At 37.1% G+C, this 27,959-nt stretch overlaps 1 protein-coding gene across 10 annotated transcripts; it reads left to right on the top strand.

Moving 5' to 3' along the window:
* Positions 1-568: 568 nt before the first annotated feature.
* LOC140746108 (uncharacterized) lies at positions 569-27,653 on the top strand. 10 transcript variants are annotated; one of them, XM_073078117.1, is made up of 10 exons: positions 569-1,018; positions 1,409-1,465; positions 9,040-9,217; positions 9,712-9,778; positions 9,966-18,894; positions 19,613-19,719; positions 19,903-20,088; positions 20,287-22,493; positions 23,427-23,852; positions 24,869-27,653. In XM_073078117.1, exons 3-10 carry the CDS (start codon positions 9,048-9,050, stop codon positions 26,127-26,129), a joined length of 13,353 nt encoding a protein of 4,450 aa, XP_072934218.1. In that variant the 5' UTR covers positions 569-1,018; positions 1,409-1,465; positions 9,040-9,047; the 3' UTR covers positions 26,130-27,653. The 10 variants fall into 10 exon arrangements, with proteins under 10 accessions (XP_072934218.1, XP_072934212.1, XP_072934217.1 ...); XM_073078111.1 differs by having other exon boundaries at positions 9,026-9,217; XM_073078116.1 differs by lacking the exon at positions 1,409-1,465.
* The last annotated feature ends 306 nt before the right edge of the window (positions 27,654-27,959 follow it).

The following is a 27,959-nucleotide window of genomic DNA, read 5'->3' as shown; positions in this document are numbered from 1 at the left end:
CCCCATGACTTGTCTTTGTAATGTTTAAAACGAAATAAAAATGTTTCCGTAAATTATGTCATTTATGTTATCCTGTATTCCCAAATTTGCATATTAAGAACACAGGCAGCTTAGAAGTATTCTTAGTGCTTAGGTATTCTTTCAACAGAAATTAATCGAATTTCGTCAATTTACAATAGATTTTGTAGAAGAAACCGAATGTCGAAACTGTCAAATCAATAAAAATTTTTAGACAATCATCACAGATTATGACAAAAGTGATAATACTGTATATACTTAACGTCATTTTGAGTAGGTAGATATTTTTGAGACTTATTTTTTATGACATTCCATTTTGACCTTCGTGGTCGTGTGATCGTGTCATTCTTACAAAAAAGTTTACAAACAACGTCAAACGTATTAATATTACGAATATAGTTATAAAACTAGGAACGCTATAAACGAATAAACGAACAGATACTTTAAACGCGGAAATTTAACACTGCACTCTTAAGTATTTATAATAATTATCTATTGTAATTGTACATTCAAAATCCTATTGTAACTGGCTGGCAAGGTTACGAAACAAAAGACGCAAGGAAGATTAAAACACTAAACGTTCGAGATTGTTTGACTGTTCGTTCGGCGCACTACTAATGTGGTGATTATATTTTCTTTACACTACGTGGGCAATCGACGCAAAATAAATTAGGAGCACACAACCCGTCCAACTCGAAAGGCGGCTGCCGATCGAATGATTGGGGCGAGGGGACTTCCACCTCCCGCTCCTCTGCGTCGGCGGGGGATTTGACGCCAAGCGCCAGTTCTACATACATTCCGCGGTGGTCGCGGTGCACACTTCGTCGAATAGTAACTACAGTGCCGTCGCCCGGCCTGACATGAGAGTGAGAAACTTATCAAAGAAGAGCTACAGATTTCCACGCATCAGCAATGTACATAACCACACCCCGTGTTCCGTAGCTGTGTCTATAACATAGCGATATTGCTTTTGAACTTTATAATTTTGATTTTGGAACAGGTTAGTGCAGTTTCTATACGATCGTTATGAATAAAATGCGTGATCAGCGCGGCGTCCGTAATGGCGTCTTACAAATGAGTTCGGTTCAGTGTTGCGGTAGCGACGTGAATTATTGAGTGGGGTCGATATATAACCCGTTTTGCTACGGTTTTTCCTCGTTATTTATCGTAGGTACCTATCAATATCTAAATAAAATTGAATTTTGAGTACTACTTAGGTAAAGGTACCTAATGTAATTGACTGAATGGAGATGTCGTAAGAACACGTCACGCGAATCTATTCCTAAATCTGATATCAGAATGGTAGGTAAAATAGTCCTGATAATGAAATATAGTCGCACATAATGGCATGATATGTGTACTAATGAATACTACTTTTTCAATTCGCTAGCTACCTAAATCAAGTGGACCAGCGCGTTTATAACACTAAAATGATTGGGAATAGAAGGTATGTTGTTGTTGTCCAAAATGTTATAGGTAGCAATTGTTGTCATTTTATTAGTTAAATCATGTAGCTATTAATATTATACGTATAAATAATGCACGTGTTTAGTTTCTTTACAATAAAACAAAGAAGGATTTACATGCTTTCAATAATTTTGTTTTATTTTTTGCTATAATTTCAATTAAATACGAAACAATATAAATGAATCATACTTGTCTATTAATTAAATAATTATTTTAATAATTACGATTCGTCGCAAGCTGAATGATCCTAAAATGATCCGGCATATTATTTTATTAAAAAGATTGTGAACGACCATTCTTAAGTTCGTATTAGTGCGTAAGATCGTTCACAATCCGTTCCCTTTGTGGGCTGTTGCGCGCCAAACGGCCGCCATTTTGTGTTCATCACTTCATTCGACCGCTACATGAAGGAAGGACGACTCTTGTACGGCGCTGACGTGGCCTTTCTACAACCTGCAATTTTAGTTTAGTCGGTTCAATCCTGCCAATATATGTAATGTAAAATGTAAAAAGTGTACACAAATTAAGGTGTTGCGTTTAAAGAGAAATTCAAGGTATTATATTTGTAGTGTTTCTTTTTATTAGTGGTTCTTCCGTATTGCGTTATAAAATTCCACGGATAAGGTTAGAAGCAAAGATGGCGGTTTCCGTTTCTGTCGTGATTGATTTTAAACGAAGTTTTTAAAGAGGCAATGATCCTGGTTGTGTAATAATATTCTTCTTACCCTGCTTGTATGCTGGGGTGGTTCATTTACATGCAAAAATGTGTTTATCAAGTTGAATTGTTTATTGCGTCGTGGCAGTCACGTGATCAATTATAACACTTATCGGATTGTTCGTGAACGCAATGGTTGAGTGCTTCAGGATATTTGCAATATAATTTCGAGTAAAATTATTGTTTATGGGGTATGTATCTGTGATATTTTATGGAAATATTATATAGTTAAATTATTCATTCAAAATGGATATAGATTGTTTCTGTAAGTTGTCGCCTCATTTCGAATGCCTTCGCTTATTTATTGATCGTCGTCGTACACTGAGGTACTAGTATGATCAAAACATCTTCCATTTATAGAATGGAAATAATATGATTGGTATTAGGTATTATTATTGACTATTATTATAAGTTATTAATATTCCTGAAATACTAAATATAAGTAGATGTTTGTAGAAAGTTTTTGGCGAGTGACGTCAAGTCTGTGAAACCTGGAAAATAATACCTTGTTGGCATGTGTAGGCGTATCCTAGAATACGCTAGGATGTTCTTCAATCAATAATTTGAATATGGATGCGCGCGTACAACTCTCTATTCTCTCTCCTTAATCTCCTTTCCTATTCCTTAAATGTCCCGAATTCCGATCTGTAGATAAGTAGCAAAGGTTTTGTTAATGATATTTTTAATTGTTGAATTTAAAAATTATAAAATTTCTCACTTTTTTGTTTTCGAAGCGCCATCTGGGTATGTTTTTTTTTATTTTATATATTGTTTGATGTTGTTACTATTTAAGGAATGATTTATCAAAAGGTTTTTGACCTTTGGTATTCTTTTGTTATGAATTCTTAATTTTGCCATAATTTCTGCAATTTTACCTTTTGTGGTACCTATTTTAGATTAGTCTTATTATATCTAGAATGAATATTTGTAACTCTTTGTTGACGTTATGAGTTATAAACTTACTTAAATGGACAAACGTGGCTCCTCCTGTGGGCAGCGGACCTTGTAATCATCAACCGGAACAATAGTCGACCTAGGCTGAGAACTAGGTTTTAGGATGGAGCGGTTTTTAACCGCAACCGCCACGATAGCCGAAACATAACATATATAGAATATGAAAATTTAGATAAAAGATAGTTGCATTTTCAGAATTTATTTACGAAGTATTCGTTGTTCTTTGAGACTTCTGTTGCACTGAAGCAACTTGTAAGACCGCGGCCGCTGCGTAAGTTTACCCATATGCCTATTCCAAATGCCGCACGGCTTGCGATCGCGTTTCGCCAAATTTATCATCACTGTAGAAACCGTGGGGGCTACGTAATCGCAAAAAACTGCGGTTTCACGACTTTTGAATAAAACATCTGTCCCATGAAAAAAAAATGGTTACCAGGTAACTATTTTAATAAACTCGCGATATCATTTCGTAAGGAATATTTAACTTGGAATATAGAGAAAGGTTTCTATTATAATGTATGACAAAATATACATTGTAAATAGGAATAGGATCTTAGAAATCTAGAAGTACACATTAAGCAAATGCTAAGGATGCATTAGGATTATATTCGTACTTTATGACTGCCGCCTACTTTAAAGCGAGCGATTCGTGAAATTTTTGCATTGTTTTTTTTTATTTCTAATGATGTTCAGGGCTCTATTGTTTAAAATAACACTTTATTATTATTTTTTGTTTAAAAATACTACATCCTTCGTCATTATTTTATCACTTTATTTGTAAGTTTTCAGGGAGTGTCTATTTTGAAAGATTTTGCCATTTTAAACGGCATCGGTGGATTTAAATGTAGTAATATTTATTCCAAAGGTAAAAATCATAGAATAGGAAACATGCTGCTATGATTCATCAAACAGCAATTATTATAAAGCTTTTTACCTGCTGACACTCCTAACTTAACTAATCTGCTGACACTCACCAACGGGTGCATTTTTGCGCACAATACGTTACAATATTAATTTAATTACATCATAAAATGTATATTTCAGAAATGAGTAAATATCTCTTTTCAAGATATTTTCAATACTTTAGAATTTTTATTTGTATACATTTACTGCATTTACGAAAAATGGTAATTATTTTAGCGGTAATACATATCCGTGCCGAAGAAAATTCTCCATTTTAGAATCCACTTATTTTTGTTGTACGAGTAGTTTGCATGGATTTATGTGCTTTTTCGTATTTTGCACTAAGATTATGATATGAGGCGAACGTCTAACTCTTCAGAAGTAGCATGCATCGCTACTGTGATTGGCTTCAGGTAGAACCTGTTTTATATAGAGTTGGTTGCAGATGTTCTTTGGCAGTACTAATTGCCACCAGGTGGCCTACAAGCTTTTCGGCTACTCGAACGTTAAAAAGTATGGATGGTGTGGCAATAGTATTGTAAGATGAAATGAATGGATACTATGGTTACTCAATACGTGCGCGTTACGTAATTATGTACGAACACAATACCTTCCCGTCTCGAAAGTAAATGTTAATGTACCTATTATATGTTACGTACTGCTAAATAAAGGTTTTAATTACTCTTAAGTTAATTAAAAACCCTAAAAATAGTATCTTATATTGAAGAGCAAAACGACCAAGTTTTTTTAAGTCTATAACAAAACTGTTGAGAAGTGTTATAAAAATAAAACAATTGATATGATATTTATGCACATTTGTAATCTGTTATAATATGACGTTATATAATTTGGAAAGTTTGTCATATTACGTTTGCTGATAAAATTGGTTAAAAATGTTTTTCGACGGTTCCTCCCATCCATGTCTGTTTTATTGGTACCCCTAATCCGTTAGGGTTCTTTTGTCTCGTGATCTCTTTGTTAAAATGGCAAACTATTATTTTTAGTTTTGCAAAATTATGTTCTGTGGATTTTAACGCGAAATTGCATCGATATATTTTTTGATATTTTTCCTTAAAGGGTAATTTTTTAATGTATCGTATGTTTCTGTATTGCGGGGCAGACATTTATCTATTAAAATAAGTATGAATGACGTCACAAATAGTGCGTGACAACAAAATTGCTTTGTACGAATAATAGGTATGTTTAAACGATGACTAAAGCGTTCTGCTTTATCATGCAGGATATCTAAATGATCAATTTGGATATCCGTTCGCGGTTCGGCTTCTGTTTGTGGTAGGCTTTTTAAGCTGTAATAGTCACTTTAACTTGTTATCTTTATGTATCTTCCTGTTGTCAGACCGTGTACTTTGTTATTAATTAACTACGTGCGTATTCTTTACTGGATTTTTTAATATTTATAGCGGTTTTAACGATCCTTCTGTGAACAATGTTTCTTTATCATATTGATATTATTGATCCTAATCTGCCTATCTGAGAAGTTTAGTCTCAGTCCCATATTTGTAGGACGATACATTAGTTGCCATTTTTGACTGACCCTAAGTGTCCTGCCTATATATTATGTAACATTTGTGCCCCATTTTAACTTAATGAAAAGTAAGCTCTGTTAAGATAATTGCTTTTTACATAGGTACTGTTTATCCCACCCGTAAGTTTGTCTTCTTTATCCTATCAGTTTTTACGAGAAATCCAAATCTTTTAAATTAGTTGTATGAGCACCTACGCTTATAAATAAAAATACCACGCCTTGTCATTCCTTGTTTCATAGCTGTTCAGCGAAATACGTCTGTAGATTTGCGCTTGTTATTATTAATCAATCAATGTTTTGCCTTCCAAAGATCGGCATTTGACAATTTCATACATGACAGTGTCAAATTAGATCTTTGGTAAGTTCTGGTGGATAGATTGCATACTGATAACGGGCATTAAGGAACAAGTAATGAGTACGTTGTATGTACGCGTATATTGGTTAAATGTATTCTACATGTATGTCGTGCTCTATTTATACGATGACCTTGATATTTCAATTGACAGATTTATAATTGTAGATTTTGCGTGTTTTGGTAGGTTTGGGTTACATTTATTGGTATATAAAGATTTTTTAAATATTTTTAACATTTTAATTAATCAATCTAGATTGTTTGAATATGTTTTTAAATGTATAAAGTAACGTGCACGACGTTGCACGTATTCATGCACATTAAATAATGCTTATTTCCAAAAGAAGCTTTTGGTGAATTTCATTTTAATTTTATTTATAGTTTTGCTATTAGGCGCTTTGTGACAACCTATTACTTACTTAAACAATATGTGCTCGTCATAATAGTTTCGAATTGAATATTTTTTATTTCTTTTAGAACGGTACCCGTATAAATTTATATTGTTGTATTTGAACGGTGGTAGAACATACAGAAATACGAGTAAGCAGTGATAGCCTAGTGGTTGAAAATCGGCCTCAATCGAGAGGTCCGAGGTTCGAATCTCAGGATCACACCTCTGATTTTTCGAAGTTATGTGCATATTAAAAAAATAATTATCATTTGCTTTAACGGTAACGGAAAACACTGCGAGGACCTACATACCTTAGGGAACCTAAAAAAGTTCTCAAAGGTATATGAAGTCTATCAATACGCCTTTGGCCGCCGCGGTGAACTATGGCCTAACCCTTCTCATTATGTGAAGAGACCCATGCCCAGCTGTGGGACAGTAACGGGTTGATAATAGTTGGTAGAACGTATGTTCGAACGTGTATCGAAGGTGGCAGAACCCTTTGTGGTCGACTCCGGCGGCACCCCCACCACACCTATTTCTACCTAATAACAGCAGTGTTAGGCGCTGCTGTGTTCCGGTTTGAAGGGTGTGGTAAGGGAGACAGACTTTTCCGAGGCGTTCCAGCTTAGTCCTTAGGGGTAGCGGCGCATCTGTGGCCGACCTCAGGTAGGAATATCTAATCCTACCTAAGGGATCTGGGGTTGATTACAGATGTCCATGGGCGGCAGTAGCGACTTACCATAAGGTGGACTGCATGGTCGTCTGCTATTCCTATATTATAAAAAAATGTATATTTCAGTCGGGTCGGTACCATTGTCGTACCTATTTCTAGCGTGAAGCAAATCTTGCGCTTTCGTCGTGGAAGGGTGAAGATGGAAGTGACATAGTCTTTTACATGTAAGTTTTTTAGTTCTCAGGCGTGGCACCGCGAGTGTAATTGGCTAAACGTAGAAATCCTTTTCTATATGGAGCTGGTTACAGTTTCCATGAGCGGCAGGAACCACTCGCCGTCAGGTGGACTGCACGCTCATTTTTTACTTCGATCTAATTAAAAAACTCTTGTAATCTGTTTGTACGTATGTCGCTATTTTACGTGAAGGCTATTAGCGTTATATAGATTTTTGTGGGAATTTGAAAAAATATGTTGTAAAATGGTGTGGGAAAATTACGATCGCGTGTGACTAAGCGTTTTTGGTTATTTCGGGGTAGGTCGTCGAAAATAATATACTTGTATCATAATAACTTGCTCGTCAAGAATAATTTTGATCCAAAATTCTAAAAAAATGTAAAATAAGTGCATAAAAGCTATATCGAGTAGATAATAATATTGTGTACTTTTTGAGATATCGGATATTTTCGGTTCAACGCTATAATAACGTTATAAAAATAACTTTCATATCTGTGTGAAATAATTGTTGCTACTGATAAAATGTATGTGCAATGTTTATACCCTTTATTATTTTATTCTATGGGACTCATTCTCTGTACGATATCTCATCATCATCAACAACCCATTACTGTCCCACTGCTGGGCACGGGTCTCCTCTCATAATGAGAAGGATTAGGCCATAGTCCACCGCGCTGGCCAAGTGCGTAATGGTAGACTTCACATATCTTGAGATTTTTTTTTTATAAATCTCAGGTATGCAGGTTTCCTCACGATGTTTTCCATCACCGTTTAGCAAGTGATAATTAATTACGCACATAACTTTGAAAAATCAGAGGTGCGTGCCTGGGATTTGAACCTCGGACCCCTCGATCGAAAGACCGAGTTTCTTAACCACTAGGCTATCACTGCTTGTGATTACGATATCTGACATATCATATTTACTTGACATATCATTTGGAACATGAAATTGTAAATGAAAATTTGTTTGTATTTTTTTTATATTTGCCATTGCTTGTCACGAAGCGCCATCGCCGCCATATTGATTCATATATAGCAATTATTTGTATGTTGAAATTATTTTAATTTTGTTTAGTCTGAATCGCACATTTTTATATCTCACCGTAAATCTAGCATATAAGTAAATGTGAAGTATATATATATATAGATAAGTATAGATATCTCACCGCCTTGTAATTGAAGGAAGCCATTAAATGACTTAAACAGCTGACAATTCTATCAGCCATTTAATGGCTGTCATGGTGTAATTTACGCGGAATAATAAAGACATGCTCAGTTAAGACACGAATCGAAGAAAAAGTGCGAAGAAATATCGTTTCATTCGTAAACGATCTAAAAACTACATTTTTTTAATATTTTTCAAACACGAAAACAATTGACAGTGACATTATTGGTCAAAAGGTTACATTTTCTTGTTAGGAGCGAGTAATCTTTACTAATCTATGTACATATATATAAAATAATATAATTGAATAACGTGGGAGCACTATAATGTGCCCATAATTTGATATTAAGCTATCATTGCACCCTAAAAACATTTATTCTGTTGTTGTTACATGAAAAGTTATTAGTGCACTATTTACTTATACTAATAACTAGGTACATAGGGCCGTAATAAAAAATGTAGTAGGATATAATTTTAGCATGGAATTTAGAAAACTTATTTTAAAGCCCGCCGGGTATTTTTTTGATTAAACATATTTTTAAACATATTCTTTTGTTGAAATGATCTACCTAGAACCTATAGCCCTAAGAAATATTTTTTTTTATAGAATATTGCTTTCAGCCAGCAAAATGGATGCGGAATACGATCAAAAGTTCGAGGAGATGAAGAAGTATATCCCATTTTTGGAGAGTATGATAAAAAGACTGGAGAGCACCAATAATGGCGGGAGCAACCCTCGGAAAGCACAGCTCGACAAAATACGATCCCTAAGGGATTTACTTCAGGACAAGAAGAAAAGGTGAGGCTTGTATCTAACTTGTCATATTAGATTGTATTTACGTGGGGATCCTATCTTGTAACCGAATTTTGAACCAGTTGACGTAAATTGAACTAACCTTTTGCATGCACTGTTCGAATGCCATTACATGATTAGATTGTGTCATTTTAAATCAATTATGGCGGATGCCCCAACATAGACAAATATTCAATCAAAGGAGTTTTTAAAAATATTTTTGAGTTGAATATGTTTTATCCATTTCCGCTGCTCCAATGCCAATAAGTGCAGCTTCGTCACTTTGCAGCGAATAAATAGGTTTGTGAAGATGGTGACTGCCATAACGGTGGTTATCATGACCGTGATCGTATAGGTGGGACATATTTTTCTATATTACCGCGTTGTCAACGTTTAAATCTCCCTGAGCGGAATGTTAAATTGTTTTAATGTGAATCTTTTGACTATTAATTATATTTAATTTGTATTTATTGTTTTATAATTTAAAATCGTCTTTTTAGGATGAAAATGGAGAATTTGCTCAAATGCGAGACGGTTCTGGTTAATTTGTACGCGAAAGTTGAACAGGTATTTTTTTTATTATTTTGTTGCTACGCTTAAAATAAATACTTATCCTTTTGCTGCTAGTGGATATTTATGATAACTGCTATTTGATATATAAATAACAACGCTGCAGACGCCATTGCTTTTCCAACAATTAAAAAAGTAATCGCTACCTCACATTTTATCTTAATACTGTTTTTTACTTTTTTAGCGGGACGCCTCGTTAGATCTTAAGAAAGATTCTACGGAACAAACTCAAAACGAACAGAGTGATTTAAGTGCTGTACGAAGCAAATTGAAATCAGTTGCTTCAAAACTTCAAGGTGAAGTCCCTGAAACGTTACCTGAAATTGCGAGAGCGACTAACACAGAAGTTGTTTGTACACCTGGAAGTAAGGAGCCTGCGTTATTCCAAAGGAGGCCAAACAAAGCATCACTTTCGCCATCTCGCGAATCAGCCAGCAGGTCCAATGATGATAGTTCAGCAATGAACAAACGAAATTACACGCGAGTATTGCTATCTCCAGAACCAAAAAAGAAAGATTGGCCTGGAAAATCAGACACAAATAGTGATAAGCCACTTTTTAGTCGACGGTCACCAAGGAGATCACCACGAAGGTATCCATCACCATCATATAAAAAAGAAAGAAAAAAGTCTTCCAAACGCCGATCTAAATCCAGCCAACAATCTAAAGACTTAAATATTACATTGAAAGTACCACAAGAAAGTTTAAACTCATTAAACACCAAAGATATATTAACTAGAATTATTAATTGTAGTGACAGCGATGTTGATATTGATACCTTACGTGGATTAAGGTCACAAATTCTCGGAGAATTAAATCAGACAGGAGCTAAAGATGATATATCCGATTTAATTCTTAAATCTTACAAAAATAAAGACAAACGCTCAAAGTTAAAAACTCCAAAGAAAAACGTCGAAGTAGAAGAAGGTGAAATATCCGACAGTGAGAGTGAAACTATAGAAAATATCTACGGCAGCCTTGTTGTAGTGAATAAAGATGAAGGGAATGTTAATACTAGCAACCAATCAACTGATAACCAACAGGCACGAAAAATACAAATCTGTTTAGTTATAAATTCGGATAAAGAAAAAGAAAAAGTTAAAGAACAAAACCCGAATGATACCTTCGATATAACAGAGTTTGAAGCTTTTTCCGATGAAAAGTCTGCGGTTGAGGATGGTCCTTCAGAAAATAAATTAGTTAAAAGTACACCAGAAAATCCAAAAGATAAGGTTGATAAAGATAAATTAGGAGAAGGGAGTAAAAACAAAAGTCCATTCAAGACAGATAAACAAGATAAACAAAAATCCACCGATACGATTAAATCTAAAGTTGAAAGTGATAAAAGCGCAAATGAAAAGGTACATGATACGGCTACAGAGAAGGCAATATCTTCTGTTATAGAAGCTTTCAAACCAAACTTTTACCAACCGTTGACGGAAGAAAAGAGTAAGTCCGAAGAAACGAAATCGAAAGAAATTGTTAAAGATAATCCGTGTGATTCGAATGAAAATGATTCTACGAGCGATAACGTTACAAAACTAATAGAAATTGCAAAAAATATTCGGGCCGCCGAATCGAATGCCCAAAAACAGGTGAAAAAGGATGAAGTATCGGAAATAGATATCTTACAAGCCTTGAAGAAAGAAATTTTGGGTGAAACAGTACCAGTATCGATGTCTGATGCAGTAACCCCACCTATGCATCAACCAAAACTAACAAAAGTGTCTAGTGCTCAGGAAATAGTTTCCAAGAAACGTATTTCTATAGAGAATTATAAACAAAAATCCACTCCAGCTGTCAAACAGCCGTTATTTACACCAGAGACATATAGAAAAACATCAAATAAGGATGACTCAAAAAAGCAAAGCCTGAAACTTACTGAAAAAGAGTGTGAACGATTTAATCTCCCAGCTACATTATCAAAAGGCGATAGCTCCGACGATGACGATAAATCGCCAATGTCCGTAGATGAAATTTACAGTAATTTAGCTCCAAAATCACCCGATCACGAAGACTTCGCCGATACAGGCATAAAACCACCTGTTATTATTCCAAGTGATCCTGTGAAGAATGTGGTAGTGACCTCAAAAGTGGATGTCGATATGAGAACTTTAATGTCGGTGGCATCTCCTATTCCTTTCCTTGGGAGAAAAAGTATAACATCCCCATTAATAACAAGCGAGAGTATAATTGAAAAATTAAGGAGTGAAAATGCTAATAACAATGAAAGCGTTAGAAAGCCAACTCCAGAATCCAGTCAACAAGTGGCTAACGACAGCTCTTACCTTACAAACTTTGACGCGCTTCCAAGGTCCGCAGTAAATTACCCGAACATTAGTCCTGATAAGCCAGCGAACTTCGCATCAAGTATTCCTCCACTAATGTCGCTGAAAATTGGTACAAATGTGAATCCAAACCTAAGTCCTAATATATCATCCAGTATAAATCCAATTATGCCGCCAATGTTGAATCCCAATTTGCCTCTACAGTTAAATGTAAGTATGGCGTCAAACTTGTCACCAATTTTGACTCCGATTCTAACGCCAAATATGAATCCCAGTATGACACCAAATAGGAACCCTGTAATGGTTCCAGTTCTGAATCCAATGATGACACCAAATCCGATGATAACTCCAATCAGGACACCAAATGCTAGATCTTATGAAATGACTCCATGTCCGAATTTTGATAATGACGATTTTACCAACCAGAAACATGTGTACGCTCCAATGTTTCCGACATTCGAACCACGTGAGTATTCTGAAAAAGATTCCCACAACAAGTCACGTTGGGAAACTCATGAAAATCCTAATTGGGAAGATCGAAACCTTCGGAATACTTCTGGGCAGCAAGACTTGGATTATCAAAGACATAGGAATGATAGATTCAAGAGGGGTATGGACAGCCCACAAATTCGGATGGATTGTCCTCCAACGCCGAATCCATCGTTTGGCAGAATGGATACTCCCATGACACCAGTCCATCCATTCGGCAGATCGGATTGTCCAATGACACCTAGTCATCCATTCGGTAGGTCAGATTGCCCAATGACACCTAGTCATCCATTTGGTCGGTCTGATACTGTCATGACACCAACAAACACATTTGGCAGAGACGATTATCATAATACGGCCAGCCACAAATACAATAAATCGCAAGATCCAAGATTGAATCGAACTTCCAATTATGATAAATATCGAAATCGTAACGACGACCGAAATCGTTCTTACTTCAAAGATAACCGTAATATGTCTAATAATAATAAATATAGAAGATGTCAAGACAATTCCTATGAGCAAGGTGGTCGAAACGATAGAGATCGTATGTCACGCCGAGAGTCTAGCGTAGGACGTTCATTATCCAGAGATTACGATAATGATTCAAGTTACCGAGGTGATTATTACAACAATGATCATAGATACCGAAATGAGAAATCTAGGGGTTTTGATGACCCTAGAAATCAGAGAAATTATCGTGCAAGAAGTATAGGGCGAGCGAATCCATCTGAAGACAGTTATTCACCCCGTGGAGATAATTCAACGTCAAGATCTAACAGAGAAGGTTCAATTGAAAAGCCCATATCTGTACAATCTCATAGTGGGCGCTCGTTCAATATTGATACAAGCTTTAATAGGACATTTCAGGAAAGTAAATCACCGTCGCGTGACATGTCATTTGATGCTCGAAGACAACGCGCCTCAAGTGTTGGTCGTTGTTTACGTGACTCTCCGCGGGAAGATTCAGAGCAAAGAGCCAATAATAATACTAAATTTAAGCCGGATCTTACAGAGCGTAGTAGAGTTACGAATTTCAGACGCGCATGTAGTGTTGGGAGGGATCTTAAAGATTACAATTCGGATAAAAATTTTAAAGACATAAAAGCAGATCTACGTTCAAGTAAATTTGATTATTTTGATTCGAAATCACGAGATAGAGAAGATAAGAGCAAAACTAGTGCTATTATTAATACAAAAGAAAATGAATTACAGAGTAATCGAGATTCACGCAGTAGATCCCGAGATTACGGTATAAGACACACTAAAACTGATGACAATACTAAGTATTCTCCAAACAAAAATTTCCGGGATCCCAGAGTACGACGTGAAATGAATAATCAGACTAGCAGCAATGATAAATATAGAGACAAAGCTGGAAAGCGAGATAGTCCACGTCATAAAAATTACGGTATAGTGTATTCAAATGATAATATTGCTAAAGGTACCATTTTAGCATCTGCCGCTGGTGTGAAAAACTTTAAAATCCCTAAAATAAAGCGCCCTGTTGAAGAAATTGAAGCCGAAAACGCTAGTAAAGTTAGTGAAGTTACTAAAAACGAGGTAGCTACTAATAATGAAAGACAAGTTGATAATTTGAGTAATGCCCAAATAAAAAAGATTGAAAATAAAGAAGAAAGGTCAGAGAGTCCAGCAGACAAACGACGTAATAAAGAAAAAAGTAAAGAACATGTGGCTCCGGTAGCGGATAATTCTAAATCTAAGCCAGATTCTTCATCTTTAAGTAAAAAGGAAGAAAAGACACCAAGTGAATTAACTGAGTTGGTGTCGTCTGACTCTGACTCAATGAGCTCATGTAGTCAAACTAGTGAAAGGCGTATTACGAGATCTGTTAAAAGAGATCAAATGAAGTCAAAAAAAAGTAAAGAGTCCAATGTGAAAAGATCAAAGAAAATCAAAAAACCTATCATATACGATTCCGATTCTGATTCACAAGCTGATGAGAATATTGAAAATATAAAGAAAAGGTTAGAGGAAAATAAAAAAAATAATATCAATGAAACGAAAGAGATACAGATAAAAACAGTAGAAGCTGATAATAAAGAAAACTCTGAAAAAGATTTGACGAAACAAGTCAATGAGAGTACAAAAGTATTGGAACCAGTCAAACCTAACGATGAAAAAGAAGAAATTGCAGATGAGAAAAATACTGCGACGATACAAGATGAATTCCCGGACGAACAAAAGTCCGGAGAACAAAATAATGCATTAGACGTAAGTTTTGGAGCAGATGATGAAATGTTTTCTGATAATGTCGGATCAGGGTCTGTGCTTGATAATATTAAAGCGTTAATAGCTGATTTAGATAATGATATAGAAGCCCCAAAGATTAATGATTTCAATGATAAGTTCATAAATAATATTATTTCCTCTAATGATTCACCTATTCCAATAGAAGTTAACGAGAATGATTTTGTTTCTGATATGTTGATTAATCCAAAACTAGACTTTGATGATGTTGATTATGCTGGGAAAAGTGATCGCGGTAGCCCAAATGTGGAACATACGAAAGACACGAAAGATAATTTAGAACTATCGAAAAATGAAAACAGTATCAGTAATTTGAAAAAATCGGAGAGTAAGTTAGAAAGCCTGAATGACATTAAGGAAAAGAAAGAAAATGAGATAAAAGGATCAGCTATTAATGAGAGGGAAATGCCTGAGAAATCTAATTTGCAAGCGACATCTACTGAAACTAGTCAAGAAACGCGTGACAGTTTAAATAATCTTAACAATGAAGCTATTGTTTCCACGACAGCAGTCGTAGGGAAAGCAGACGAACTTCCAAAAGATACTCAAAACACTTCAAGTGCTCATCCAACAGGTGATAGTTTCTTTATTCCTGATAGTACTATTAATTCAAACGAAGCAAATGATGCTGTTGAGAAAGATGATAAGGATTCACAAGAGAGTATACCTGACAGCACAAATGAATTATCGTCTGAAATGAACAGTGATATAAGTTCGACTCATAATTCTGCCGATAATGTGCCTACATGTTCTGATGCAAACTCATCCTGTGCGGACAATTTACCACGCATTGATTCTATAGGAAAGTTACTCTCCATCTTAGAAGATAAGAATAAAATAAAGGAATTACTTACGATACTTGGCAAGGATTCAGGTGAAAATGAAAAAATAAAGAAAAAACTGGAAAAGCTCAGTGAAATCGTTTCAGATGACGAAGAAACGACAAATGCAGATTCTAAAGACAAAAATTGTGAGGACCATAAAAATAATAAAGAATGCGTTACTGACACGTCGCTACAATTAAGTGATCAAAAAGGATCGGAAGTTGATGTGGAGAAAGAAAACTCTTCCGTAGAAAGCCAGGTAGAAGACGTTGGGCAAAAACCAGATGACGTTGATAAGATTGTAAATAACAAAAAAAGTGATACGGTAGACAAAGAACAAACTACAAAGGTACAGAAAAAAGAAAGTGCTGATAGTGAAAAGGAATCTAGGAGTACTAATATTGAATTAGTAGAATCTAGGACAGTTAAAGATGTTGACCATGATAAGGTAAAAATTGCATTAACTGACAATACTAATAATGACGAAAATGTAAGCCAAGAAATTTCTAACCAACCATCGAAAGAAGAAAACGATAACGATTCCAAAACAGAAATCAAGTCTGGGGGTAAGGCTAGGAAAATTACGAGAAAAGGAAGATTTGCCAAAAAGAAAATTCAAAATGTACGTGTCACGCGATCATACGGTGGAACTTCCTCTCCTATTATTCCACCTGCTCCCAAAAAACCATCGAGGGAATTATTAAAATTACACGAAGACATTCGAGAAGTGTTCAATGAGGACGTGCTTAATTCAACTGGCATTAGAATGTGTCGCCTAGCGAAAATGGTCGATGAAAAACCTCCACCGACAAATGAAGCGGAACCAGTCGTAGTTTTAGAAAAAATTAAACGTAAAAGTTTACCTGGTGAAAACGTAGGCGCAGTAGAAAAAACAAACAAAAAGAAAAATTCCAAAATTAAACCAACTCATAGCGAGGGTTCTATAGAATCAGAAAGTAAAGATAAATCCAAATCCAAACCAGGCCCTAAATGTAAAACTAAAAAACATGATGATGATCCATATATCTTCGAAAGTGATTCACTCGCAGATTCAAGTTATACAGTTGACAGTAAGGAACAAAATTCAGATGAAGATAGTGATTCAGGAGATTCGGTCAAAAGTTCGGAAACTTCAGAATTTTTAGTTGACTCGAAAAAGAAAGGAAAGCGTAAGAGATCTGGTTGGAAGGTGGGAGTAATAAGGAAAAAGAATGGAAAGAAGAAGAAGGCAGACGTAAAACATACGGATGCGGCCATATCCGATAAACCTACGGAGGAAAGCGAAACAAAAGAAGAAGAGAAAGTCGTGAACAAAATACCGGATCTCAATTGTTTCACGGATAAATCTTACTGTTTTAATAAGAATGTGAAAAATTTTTCGTGTCGTCTCTGTGAGTTCTCCGGAAACGACATAGTTCCTCATTACAAAATGCAACATCCTCACTCTGAAATTCCTTTATCTCGGCTGAATCCAGTAACAGCCAAGGAGGCTATAGAACAATGTGAGGACATGAATTTACAAGCAGTGAGTAAAATACGAACTAAAAATTACGTGTGTCGATTTTGCTTCAAAGAATTTAATAATATCCGTAATGGTTCAGCCTTGGAAACGTTCTTTTGGCACGTTGTTAGCGTACATACAGGCGAATATAAACAGCTCTGTTCAGAGTGCATCAATGTGACGAGGTGCCCATTTAACTTAGACATACCACCACCTCCAAAAAATCTTAAAGGCCAACTTATTGGCTACATATGTGGAAGATGTAACTTTACCCAAGTATCTCTTGAGAATCTTAAAACACACGTAATAGTTCGTCATGACGATGAGCAAACGGAAGTGTATTCGATAAATTTAGCTGAAATTTCGAGGAAAGCCTTGAAATCTCTGATAGCCAAAGCAGCAAGCGAAGTTATAATTGAAGGACCTAGAGTATTACGCAGTTCACGTTCGAGTCAAAGTATGGCAGAACAGAGCGATGATCGTAGTGATGTCACTGAAAAATCCGAACGTGTTACGATAGAGACGCTTCGAAATAACCTAATTCAAGATATTAATATGCTACCCAAGGAAGTTTCAAAGAATAAAATTAATTCGAAATTCTCTTTTGAGAATGAATATATGAGTGATACGTCGAGTTACTCTAAAAATGATGAAATTATCAAAGCCGGTATAAAATTGGAGCGAGATGATGTTGAAAATCTGGATTCACCGTTCGATCATTCGGTAAAAAATCTCCCTGAAGTACATATGGAGAATGTAGAATCAGGTAAACAGATTGCAGCAACACCGTATAGCGATGTGCTTGATTATCCCCACTTTAAAATTAAATTAAGTGCCACCGGAACCAAAGAATATATATGTTGTATTAACGGCAAGGAAAACCATTACAAGACGACTTTGCTCATATCGCTAAAGAAACACGTGCAAATGAAGCATTCTGAAAATTGGGATGGGTATTGCTTTGTGTGCAAAGTTATAGTGACTAGCCAAGGAGTGCATAAGTTTAAAGATTGCTTGCAACACTTTCTTGACAAGCATATGGACAATTTCCCCGTACTGGACGAGGTCCAAGAACCTGTTACTGAACCAGATGCGAGGGATTCGCCAATTTCTAAGACATATATTAACGTGCGTCCACTTGCTGAACTAATTTCTTCAGGCGACACTCAAAGCCAGGACGGTACTCCAACGATGCCAAAAATAGAAAGTGTTGTGAGTCTCGGTACCCCAACGGATCATGTTAGCAGTGCACCGGAAAAAGTTAAAAAAGTTTATAAATATGAAGAACCGCAAGCTGAAATAATGTCGAAGAAACATCGCATCGTATTAGAAACGATGTTGAGCCCTGAAAAGTTAATTCAGATTTTCAAATGTGCTGGCCGCTTTTGTTCGTACACGACAGACAACTTAGAGGAAGCCTTGGATCACGCTTCGGCTCATGAAAAGATTGGCGGCGAGAACTCCTTGAAGTGTGCGTATTGTGACTTTGATCCCATGGGGAACGCTATTGACTTAGTGACTCATGTATTCAAATCATACAGTCATTGTTCATATGCGTGCAGTAAATGTTTTTACCGGGCATCCGCAAGCCAACTGGTTTATACACATATTAAGAGAGTCCATCCACAGTTTGATGCCGACACAGTGCCAGTTCTGAGTTCGACGGCTATTGCAAAAGACACTTCGGAGGACGAAGTAATGACACGCGATCAAGCTGTACTGTACTACGTATGCAACAACAGTAAGTCTTATTCCTTCTTATACAACTTATTATAATACTAGATATTTAGGGTTGTAAAAGAACTTAAGTGGTCTGAAGAGAACATACTGTGAAACAGATTTTTTTCTGGTTTGAATGCTATCGTGAAGCAGGGTATATAATGGTTCGTTTATAAAGTTTGAGAAGAATACATTAGCTAACTATAACTATTTATAAAAAATAAATAAGACTATCTGTAGGAATCTAGTAGTAAACAAATGCTTCTGCAACCAGAACATTGGTTTTTACTTCGCCGTTATAATTAGATGCTACACAATTTCCGAAGCTATTACAAGGCATTCTATCCCTTGAGATCTGTACAATTCCTCAGCATCAAATCTAATTTCTGGTAAAGACATTAATCTTAAAAGCAGGGATTTCAAAATAGTTCTCAAAATCCAAAAATCTTTGATGCCAAATTTCTTGAATATTATGATTTTTAAGTATTTCATTGGATTTGGTTTCGTAATTGATTTATTTTGTAATTATTTAAAACTTAATAATATATAATCATATCGGAGAATTGTAACTGGTTGAGGTATTAGGTGAAGTACACTAACGCATTAGGCAACCCTGTAATGTTAGATGTAAGATATGAGTAAATAAATAAATAAATGTAATTAATTAATACTTTAAAATGGATACATATACCCTTGAAATGTATTAACGATAATAACAAATTCTATAAATCACTTTACAGGAGATCCTGAAAATGAAGACATATGTGCATTTAGATCGTTCGTTTTAACAAAGTTTCGTGAGCACTTACAAACGAGACACAGCAAGGACCAAGAATTTTCTTGTTACGTACGTATAAACTTATAAGCCCGATTAGCTAGAATGGCTAATTATCTTGTATATATTTTAGTAGCTGTTTTGAAGCTTTAGCTATACATAATAATTAAACTAATTTATATTTTGCAATTTGCTAGCTCACTTTATCGCTTCTAATAGCTGCAATAATTTTATTAAGATACGTTTGATGTACAGATTTGCAATATTTCTTCAACGTCTACGGAAGATCTTGTTCAACATTTGAAGTCTCACGGCCTGAGGATCTATCAATGCTGTCGGTGTTTGTTTGGCGCTGACAACGAGGCTGAACTACTGGCACATGCCTCCGCTCTGCACCCCCTGAAACAGCCGAAAGCCTACCTCAGGATCACAACTTCTAAGGTTTGTTTTTTATTTTCTTGTTTGATATGATTTTTACATGATATGCAATATAACCTTTTATTAACATGGACTAAGTTCTATTTGTTTGTTCTTTTGCTTTTTATATTATTTAGGTAGCCTTCAACTACATCAAAATTGAAATATGTATATCTTATTGATCTCATATCAATACTTACAATTTAATAATATATTTTACAGGGAAACAGCTCTGAAGTTAGAGTGCTGCCTTTGGCCGTTCTGAGCAAATCTGCCGGTCAAACAACTGTTGTTACTCCAAGTGCCGATAAGGATAATCCTGTGAAACAAGCAGAGAGGTCGATTGATTTAGAAAAACTCATAGGGCACACTAATCTTATGATTGAATCTATGAGCACGATAACAAACGCAGCTACCATTGAGCCTACAGACGTTTCCGCGAATGACTTACAAATACAATTAGAAAGTCAGCAAACGTCTGATTCAAATTATTCCCCGAATAGACCAGGCGCAAGTACATCACCGGCAGTCCTGACGCTGCTAAAAGAACAAGATACCACTAATCAGCTGACAGTAAAACTCGAACCTGTGGAAACTCCAGAAGCGACTCCAGAAGATGTATTACCAGAAACGGGGGCTGACCCTGACGTAGTTTGCCTAGACAGCGATGAAGATTCGCGGCAAAATGTCATTGATCTCTCGAATGAAGATATATCCACAGCCGACCAAAGCAAGGAACCTGAGAGCGACACTGCTCTTAAGGTCCCCCGTTCACGTTTGTACAAATGTTCCAAATGTTCATACATTAATAAAAGCGAGTCCACATTTAGAAGGCATCTTCTATCGTGCTATCCTACTAGGGAAATACCTATCCCATGCGCATATTGTTCACATACTACCGATTGGTTCAAAATAACCGAACATTACAATGCCGCGCACTGGAAAACTTCATCTCAGTACAAGTGCGGATTATGCACTTCTATATTTATCAGCGCGGCGAGCGTGAAGAGACATATGAAACAAATGCATACGGAAGCAGGGCGTGTGGCAAACGCTACAGTTTCTCCGTACGCCCAAAATGTGGTGGATGGAAAACGACAGGTGGTCAAGAGGAAGATGTCCGACGAGCTTGCTAACGTTAGTTCAGAGCCGGCGGCCAAATTAAAGAAATACGGCCCGCAAGATGTAGACAGGTTGCCCATTAACCCGATTTTGGATAACTTGGTCCATTGTTCCCTTTGCGAGTTCAGTACGAAAGTTCGGCTTAATATGGTGAGGCATTTGCAGTTGCATGCAGAGCAGCAGCCGGTGCCTCGCACTGCGCCCGTCAACCCGGTCCCACATCTCGAGACCAACGAGAAACACTTCGACAAGATGGTCAACCTTGCATCTAGTTCCGTCGCAATCAGAAACGACAAAGGAAACAAGGACGGAACTAGTGGCACAGAGCATATATCACCAGAAGACGCAGCGATATATCCTAAATACGTTCCGGACAGACTCCGATTCACGTGTGGAGCTAAGGATTGTGCTTACATATCTGTGAACGAATCGATGTTCAAGTTTCATTGGGAGACGTTGCACAACGGCACGAACGATTACCACTGCGTGCACTGCCCTCCGCATCAACACCTGGACACCACTAAACCGTTGACGGCTGCTAGGATAATAGGGCATCTCAAAATGCACGACACGAAGCTGTACGCGTGTTCGCTGTGCTCGTACTATCATCATATCCGTAAAGTTATGGATAAGCATTTCAGGGAGGTACATAAGGGAAAATTGATAATAGTTAGGGAGGATGGAAATACGGTACCAGTACCAGCGCCTTCTGTCTCTCTGCCGGTTACACCCGCTCCCACAATGGACTTGAAGCCGTGGCAATGCGGGCTTTGTAGCTTCAAGAGCATGCTTCGCCCCGAAGTCATCGAACACTGCGGCAAAACCCACCAATCGAAGATGCAATTCAAATGCACGTACTGTGGCTTCCGTACGTCGAACATCGAAAACATAACGAAGCATCAATCGAAGCAGCATCCGGGGAAGAAGGAGGAAGTGTTCTACTTTTACTACCGAGAGGGATCGATTCCCGAAGAGCCGGATGGTACTGCGTGCTGGCAGAAACAGTCGCAGAGGACAGAGCCTGGGATTAAAACGGAGGCGAACATTTCGCCGCCTAGTACGTCGCCAACATTACCCAAACAAGTGCCTACGAAGCCAGAGGTTAACCTCGACATCGTGAAGAAAGAAATCATCGAACCAGAGACGAATGAATCCACAGAGGAAACTATCGAAGATCTTTGCAACGCGTTTGGACAGTTCTGTGATCCAAACGGACTTAAATATAAGTGCTCACTGTGCAAAATTGTCATTGAAGACAACAAGGATGCGATGCAGTCACATTTGTATGAAGAATTGCAGTATAGAAGGTAAGTACTCGATTTCTGTTACTTATACATCGTTCAGTCATTTGAGAAGTATTTTGATGTTATATAGCGAATCTACATGCAGCTTATTATACGTCAAGTGGACAAATGCATCAAGTATTTATGTTATGAGAGCTAAAGATCATCACATGTTGCTACTGAAGACTAAGTTGGACCGTTTCATCACCTTAGACTCCCTAAGTACCAGGACACTACAGTGACATACTTAACTACAAAAGGAATATTTGGTTCCCATTGTCCAAATTTAAAAGATAACCCCTTGTGGTTAGACTTTGGAGATATCACCGTTACACCTATTTCTGCCTAATAACAGCAGAGTTGTTGTGTGGTGAATGAATGGTGGAAGAATGTGGTGGTCAGGGTGACGTTATCCAAAGCGTTCCAACTTAGTTCTGAGGGGTAGAAATGCGTCTACAACCAACAAATATAATTCTAATTTTATCTGGGGTGGATTACAGATTATCAGGCACTGACGACTTACCATCATGTGGACGGCGTGCTCGTTTGAGGATGACAAGACATTGATAAAAAATATTTTTCATATCATGTGAACCTACGTAGCCATTCAATCCCATTCCATTACTCCATTAGTTATCATCATCATCATCATCAACCCATTACTGTCCCACTGCTGGTCACGGGTCTCCTCTCGTAATGAGAAGGATTAGGCCATAGTCCACCGGGCTTGCCAAGTGCGTATTGGTAGACTTCACATACATTTGAGATTTTTTTATAAATCTCTTATGTATGCAAGTTTCCTCACGATGTTTTCCTTCACCGTTTAGCAAGTGATAATTACTTTATAACCATTAGTTAAGTGTAATGAAATTACAGCTCAAACTTGCAGTCATACATTAAAAATGTGAACTTTTCCTTACATATGTACAAGTATTTAATTATTTCTGTAAATGTCAGATGGGGTTGCGGCGTTTGTTCCTACAAGGCGTTCCATAAGCCGGGCCTACAGCAACACGTGCAAACCGAGCACGGGTACAGTCGAGAGGAACCCATCGCGCTACAAGTGGACATGCGCATCGAAACATGGGTGGCCAAGTTACTAGAACACCAGACAACCATCATCGAGAGGAACAAGGACAACTTGGCGAAACAGAAAGTGGAGATCTTACGGTCGAACCCCGGACCGTCTACGCCTAAAATAGATCCCCCTGAGCCGCCGAAGAGTGTAGAGAAGCCTAACGTCAGCATGGCGGAGTTGGAACGCCTGTTCGGGCCGTTAGGTGTACCCAGCAACATGAACTATAGCTGCCCGAAGTGCAACATTAACGCACGAAGCGAAGCCGTCATGCAGGACCACTTGGAGAGCGAGTTGAATAAGATAAGGTAATGAAAGTAATGTGTGTTTTATGAAGCCAGAACGCTTGCATGTAGTTCTGTATCCTAAGGCGTCTTCTGAGTTATTTATTTGGTATTTGTTCCACAGTTAATTTATTTATGGAGGCGGTAGAACGCCACACCTCTTTCTACCTAATAACAGCAGTGTTAGGCGCTGCTGTGTTCCGTTTTGAAGGGTGTGGTAAGGGAGACATAATTTTTCGAGGCGTTTCACCTTAGTCCTCAGGGGTGGCGGCGCATCTGTGGCCGACCTAAGATAGAAATACCTACTCCTATCTGGGGTTGAATACAGATGTTCATGGGCGGCTGTAGCCTTTTACCATCATGTGTACTGCATGTCCGTCTGCTACTCCTATATTATAAAAAAAATGTGATTTTTAAAATGTATAGAATTCATTTTAATTAATATAATTATTTACACGTCTTTCAGGCAAAAAATAAGACGACATTGTAATTTTATTTAATACCCAAATTGTACCTTATTTTAGCAAATAAAGAATATTATTTTTAATTCTATTCTATAAACATAGATAAGTATAGATATCTCACCGCCTTGTAATTGAAGGAAGATATCAAATGACTTAAACGGCTGACAATTCTGTCAGCCATTTTATGGTGGTTATGGTGTACTTTACGTGGAACAATGCCGACATGCGCAGTAAAGTGGTGCAAAAACACAAAATCGAAGAAAAAGTGCGGAGAAATATAGTTTCATTCGTAAATGATCTAATTTCTTTTTTTTAATATTTTGCAAACACGAAAATGATGACAGTGACAATTTCAATTGTGAGTAATTTTTACTAATGTCTATAAATCATAGATAAGTAAAGATTAATCACTCCTAACAAGAAAATGTACAAAGTTTTGAGAATTGAAATAGTTGCGTAAAATAGTTTTGCCACGTCGCCGTGCTAAAATGTCCCAAAATATTTGAAATACTAATTTATTTCTATAATCTTTACTTATCAAAGCTATAACGTATAAATACGTATTGTATATTTCAGATGGTGCTGCAGCGTGTGCAGCGATACGTTCCAGACGTACCACGAGGTGCAGTTCCACTGCCGCAGCGCGCACGCGGGGCAGTCCGCGCGGCCGCGCGAGGCTCCACGCGACAGGGGGCTCCGCGCCGCCTGGGTCGCCGCCGTCCTCCGCGTCCAGAAGCTCAGCATGAACTACATGCCCGTCAAGCACCCGGAACCCCAACCCCCAGCCCCCGAGCCCGCAGACACCACGGACGACTCCCTCCTAGTCGTCCGCTACGCCGAAAACATCCCCACCCCCGAGGAACAGATGAAGAACAGGAATGACAGCGATGACGATAGACTCGTGATAGACGAACCCCAAGCCCAGAACCCGGGGATGCTCCAGTGCACCCACTGTCCCGCTGTCTTCAAGATGGAGAGGTTCTTCGCGGGCCACGTGCTGAAGCACTACGGGCTGAAGCCGTTCATGTGCTCCTACTGTCCGTACTCTCACTCCAGGAAACAGCTGGAATGTCACATGGCCGCCGTTCACCCCGGTAGACCGATGAAATTCAGGTCCACGCCAATACCGGACGTATCACCAGCTGAATACAAGAATTCACATCCCGAAAATGTAGAGTTACCGGGTATAATTTGCTTTGTATGCCGTAAATGGATGACGAAGATTGAATGGAAAGCGCATTTTAAGGAAATTGGCAAAGAAGGTGATGTCGTAATGAAATGTTGCCACTGTAGCTCTGTGCATAAGAATGGAGACGCCTTCACCCTGCACCACAAACAGTTTCACCACAACGCACCAATGGAGTTTCTTCCGTACACCCTCCAAAACGAAAGTACCATTCACTGGTGCCACGATTGCAGCGTAAAGCACGCATTCTTGAAAGATTTTAAAAGCCACTGCATGAAGATGCAAGGTATAAAACCACCGATGTGTATCGATAATACAGTGATCGAAATCCATGATGAGGACACAGGGGTTAAGAGGAAAGCAGATGACAACACAATTGTGCCAATCCCGAAACGAGTTGCCAAGAAGTCGACAACCAAACTGCCTGATATACTGTCTGTGGCTAAGAAGTCAACCACAAAACTGCCATTTGAAGTCCCATTTGAATGCGAGGAATATTCATATTATGGAACAAAGCCCGATATGGACAATTTGGAAAATGTTACTACGCTTATGCCCTTCTGCAACACAATGGTTCCGTTCTCGTTGAAGAAACTGAGTGAAATTATTGAAATTTATCCGTTAGTGGTAGTTAAAGATATCAATAAGTGACTGGTGAGTGTGTGAACTATTCCAGTGAATTGTGGTAATGAATGTCTGTTGTACTACTGACACAATTATAGTGACACATTACTGAGTTAGTAATCAGTTATCAGAAGAAAAGGGTTAAGTTTATAACTCTACCACGCTTATTCTGTGTTGATTGAGGGTTAATTTACATTTACAGACATTTTATATGTGGACTTGTTTTGACAGACAAAGTATTCTTTTATACAAAGTGATATTATACATATATTTATATGCATACCAGGTGTGAATAAGTTAACAAGTCGAAAATGCACACTTCATTGCACTTTTAAAATTTACAAGTTGAGTGTGTGCGGTAATAAAGACTCTTTAACTTACTGTATACATTACAAATTAAACAATCCTTATGATTATTATAATTTATATATAAATGTGTATGTACATATAATATATTATGTAGAATTTTTAAAATATTCATTCCTGGTATCTATATCTACAATAACACTATCCATACCGTTCATACAGTTCTAGAGGTGGTAGAACCCTTGTGTGTTTCAACTCACCACTGCCACATCTATTTCTGTCCAATAATAGCAGTGTTAAGCGCTGCTGTGTTCTGGTTTGAAGGGTGTGGTAATGGAGATATACTTTTCCGAGTCGTTCCAGCTCAGTCCTCAGGAGTAGTGGCTGTGGCCGACCTCCGGTAGAAAAGTATGATTTTGTATGACACAGTCCATGGTTAATACATTGAATGTCTGTAAATTTAAATGTTGCCTACGTTGTGGCGTGCATTTAATTATCTCTGCATTATTACGATTTGTATTTTAACGTGATCCCTATACTTTAACAATATTTAGTTAGCAGGTCTTTCAAAAAAGTAGGACAAATCGTACAACTAGATCATGTTGATCAATCCAACAATATTAATTGTTACAAATGATTAATTAAATGTGCATTGTAATCAATCATTGCTTATGATTGTATGATTCAACTTGTAATTGTAATAAATCATTGGCGGCTTACCCATTTCATTTAATGATTTTGATTGAAATTTGTAAATACACTTATTTTAGTGTATTATTGTCATAGACTGATTGTTTTGGTCGAATTTATCGACAAGTATTATATAAATTAGAATGATTTTTGCATACTATTATTTTAGTTATGTTTTTGTATTCTGTTTGTTTTGTCTGTAGGTTCGATTCCTAATGTGGATTATTATTTTGGCGACTTGCGATTATTTAAAATTGTAAGATACGTTACGTCTGAAATCAACCAGGTTTGTTTCTTGTCAAAATTTATCTTTCACTATTTTTATTTGCAAATTTAGAATATATCTTTTTTGGCAACTGTTTAAGACATATGTAAAGAAAGAGCTATGAATGAAAATTATCTTAAGTAAAAACTGTACTCATTAAGTCCCTTTTTACGCCTGTATAATATAGAATAGTTGTAGTGTGTCTTATTATGGACACTCTTCTCTACATATTGTAATTATAGCCAAACGTAATTACTTGAATTAAACATTTCTTAGTTATATAAATTGAATATTTTTTTATTTCCCGTGCTTTGGAAGGCCACATTTTGATACAAGAAGTCGCGGCGTGGAATGAGGACTTGTAATTTGATTACTTCAGATAAGAAGACAGGAGTTGTATGCCTAGATGGCTTCATAAAGTAAGTAATGTTTCAATATTATATTATAAAAGGTATATCTTCAGAGATGGAGAAAATTTGTGCTTAAAAATCTGTCTCCAGTAAGAAGAGTAAGAAGTCATTATTTCGTTTTATTCCCTTTGTTTTAAATGGATATCACCGCATTATCTACAGAAATTATTATAAGTTTGTGCAACC

This window comes from Epargyreus clarus, unplaced genomic scaffold (genome assembly GCF_041222505.1).
Source record: "Epargyreus clarus isolate Ecla_fem2 unplaced genomic scaffold, WU_Ecla_fem_2.2 ptg000012l, whole genome shotgun sequence".
NCBI classification, from domain to species: Eukaryota; Metazoa; Arthropoda; class Insecta; order Lepidoptera; family Hesperiidae; genus Epargyreus; species Epargyreus clarus.
This window is presented reverse-complemented; position numbering and strand designations above follow the sequence as displayed.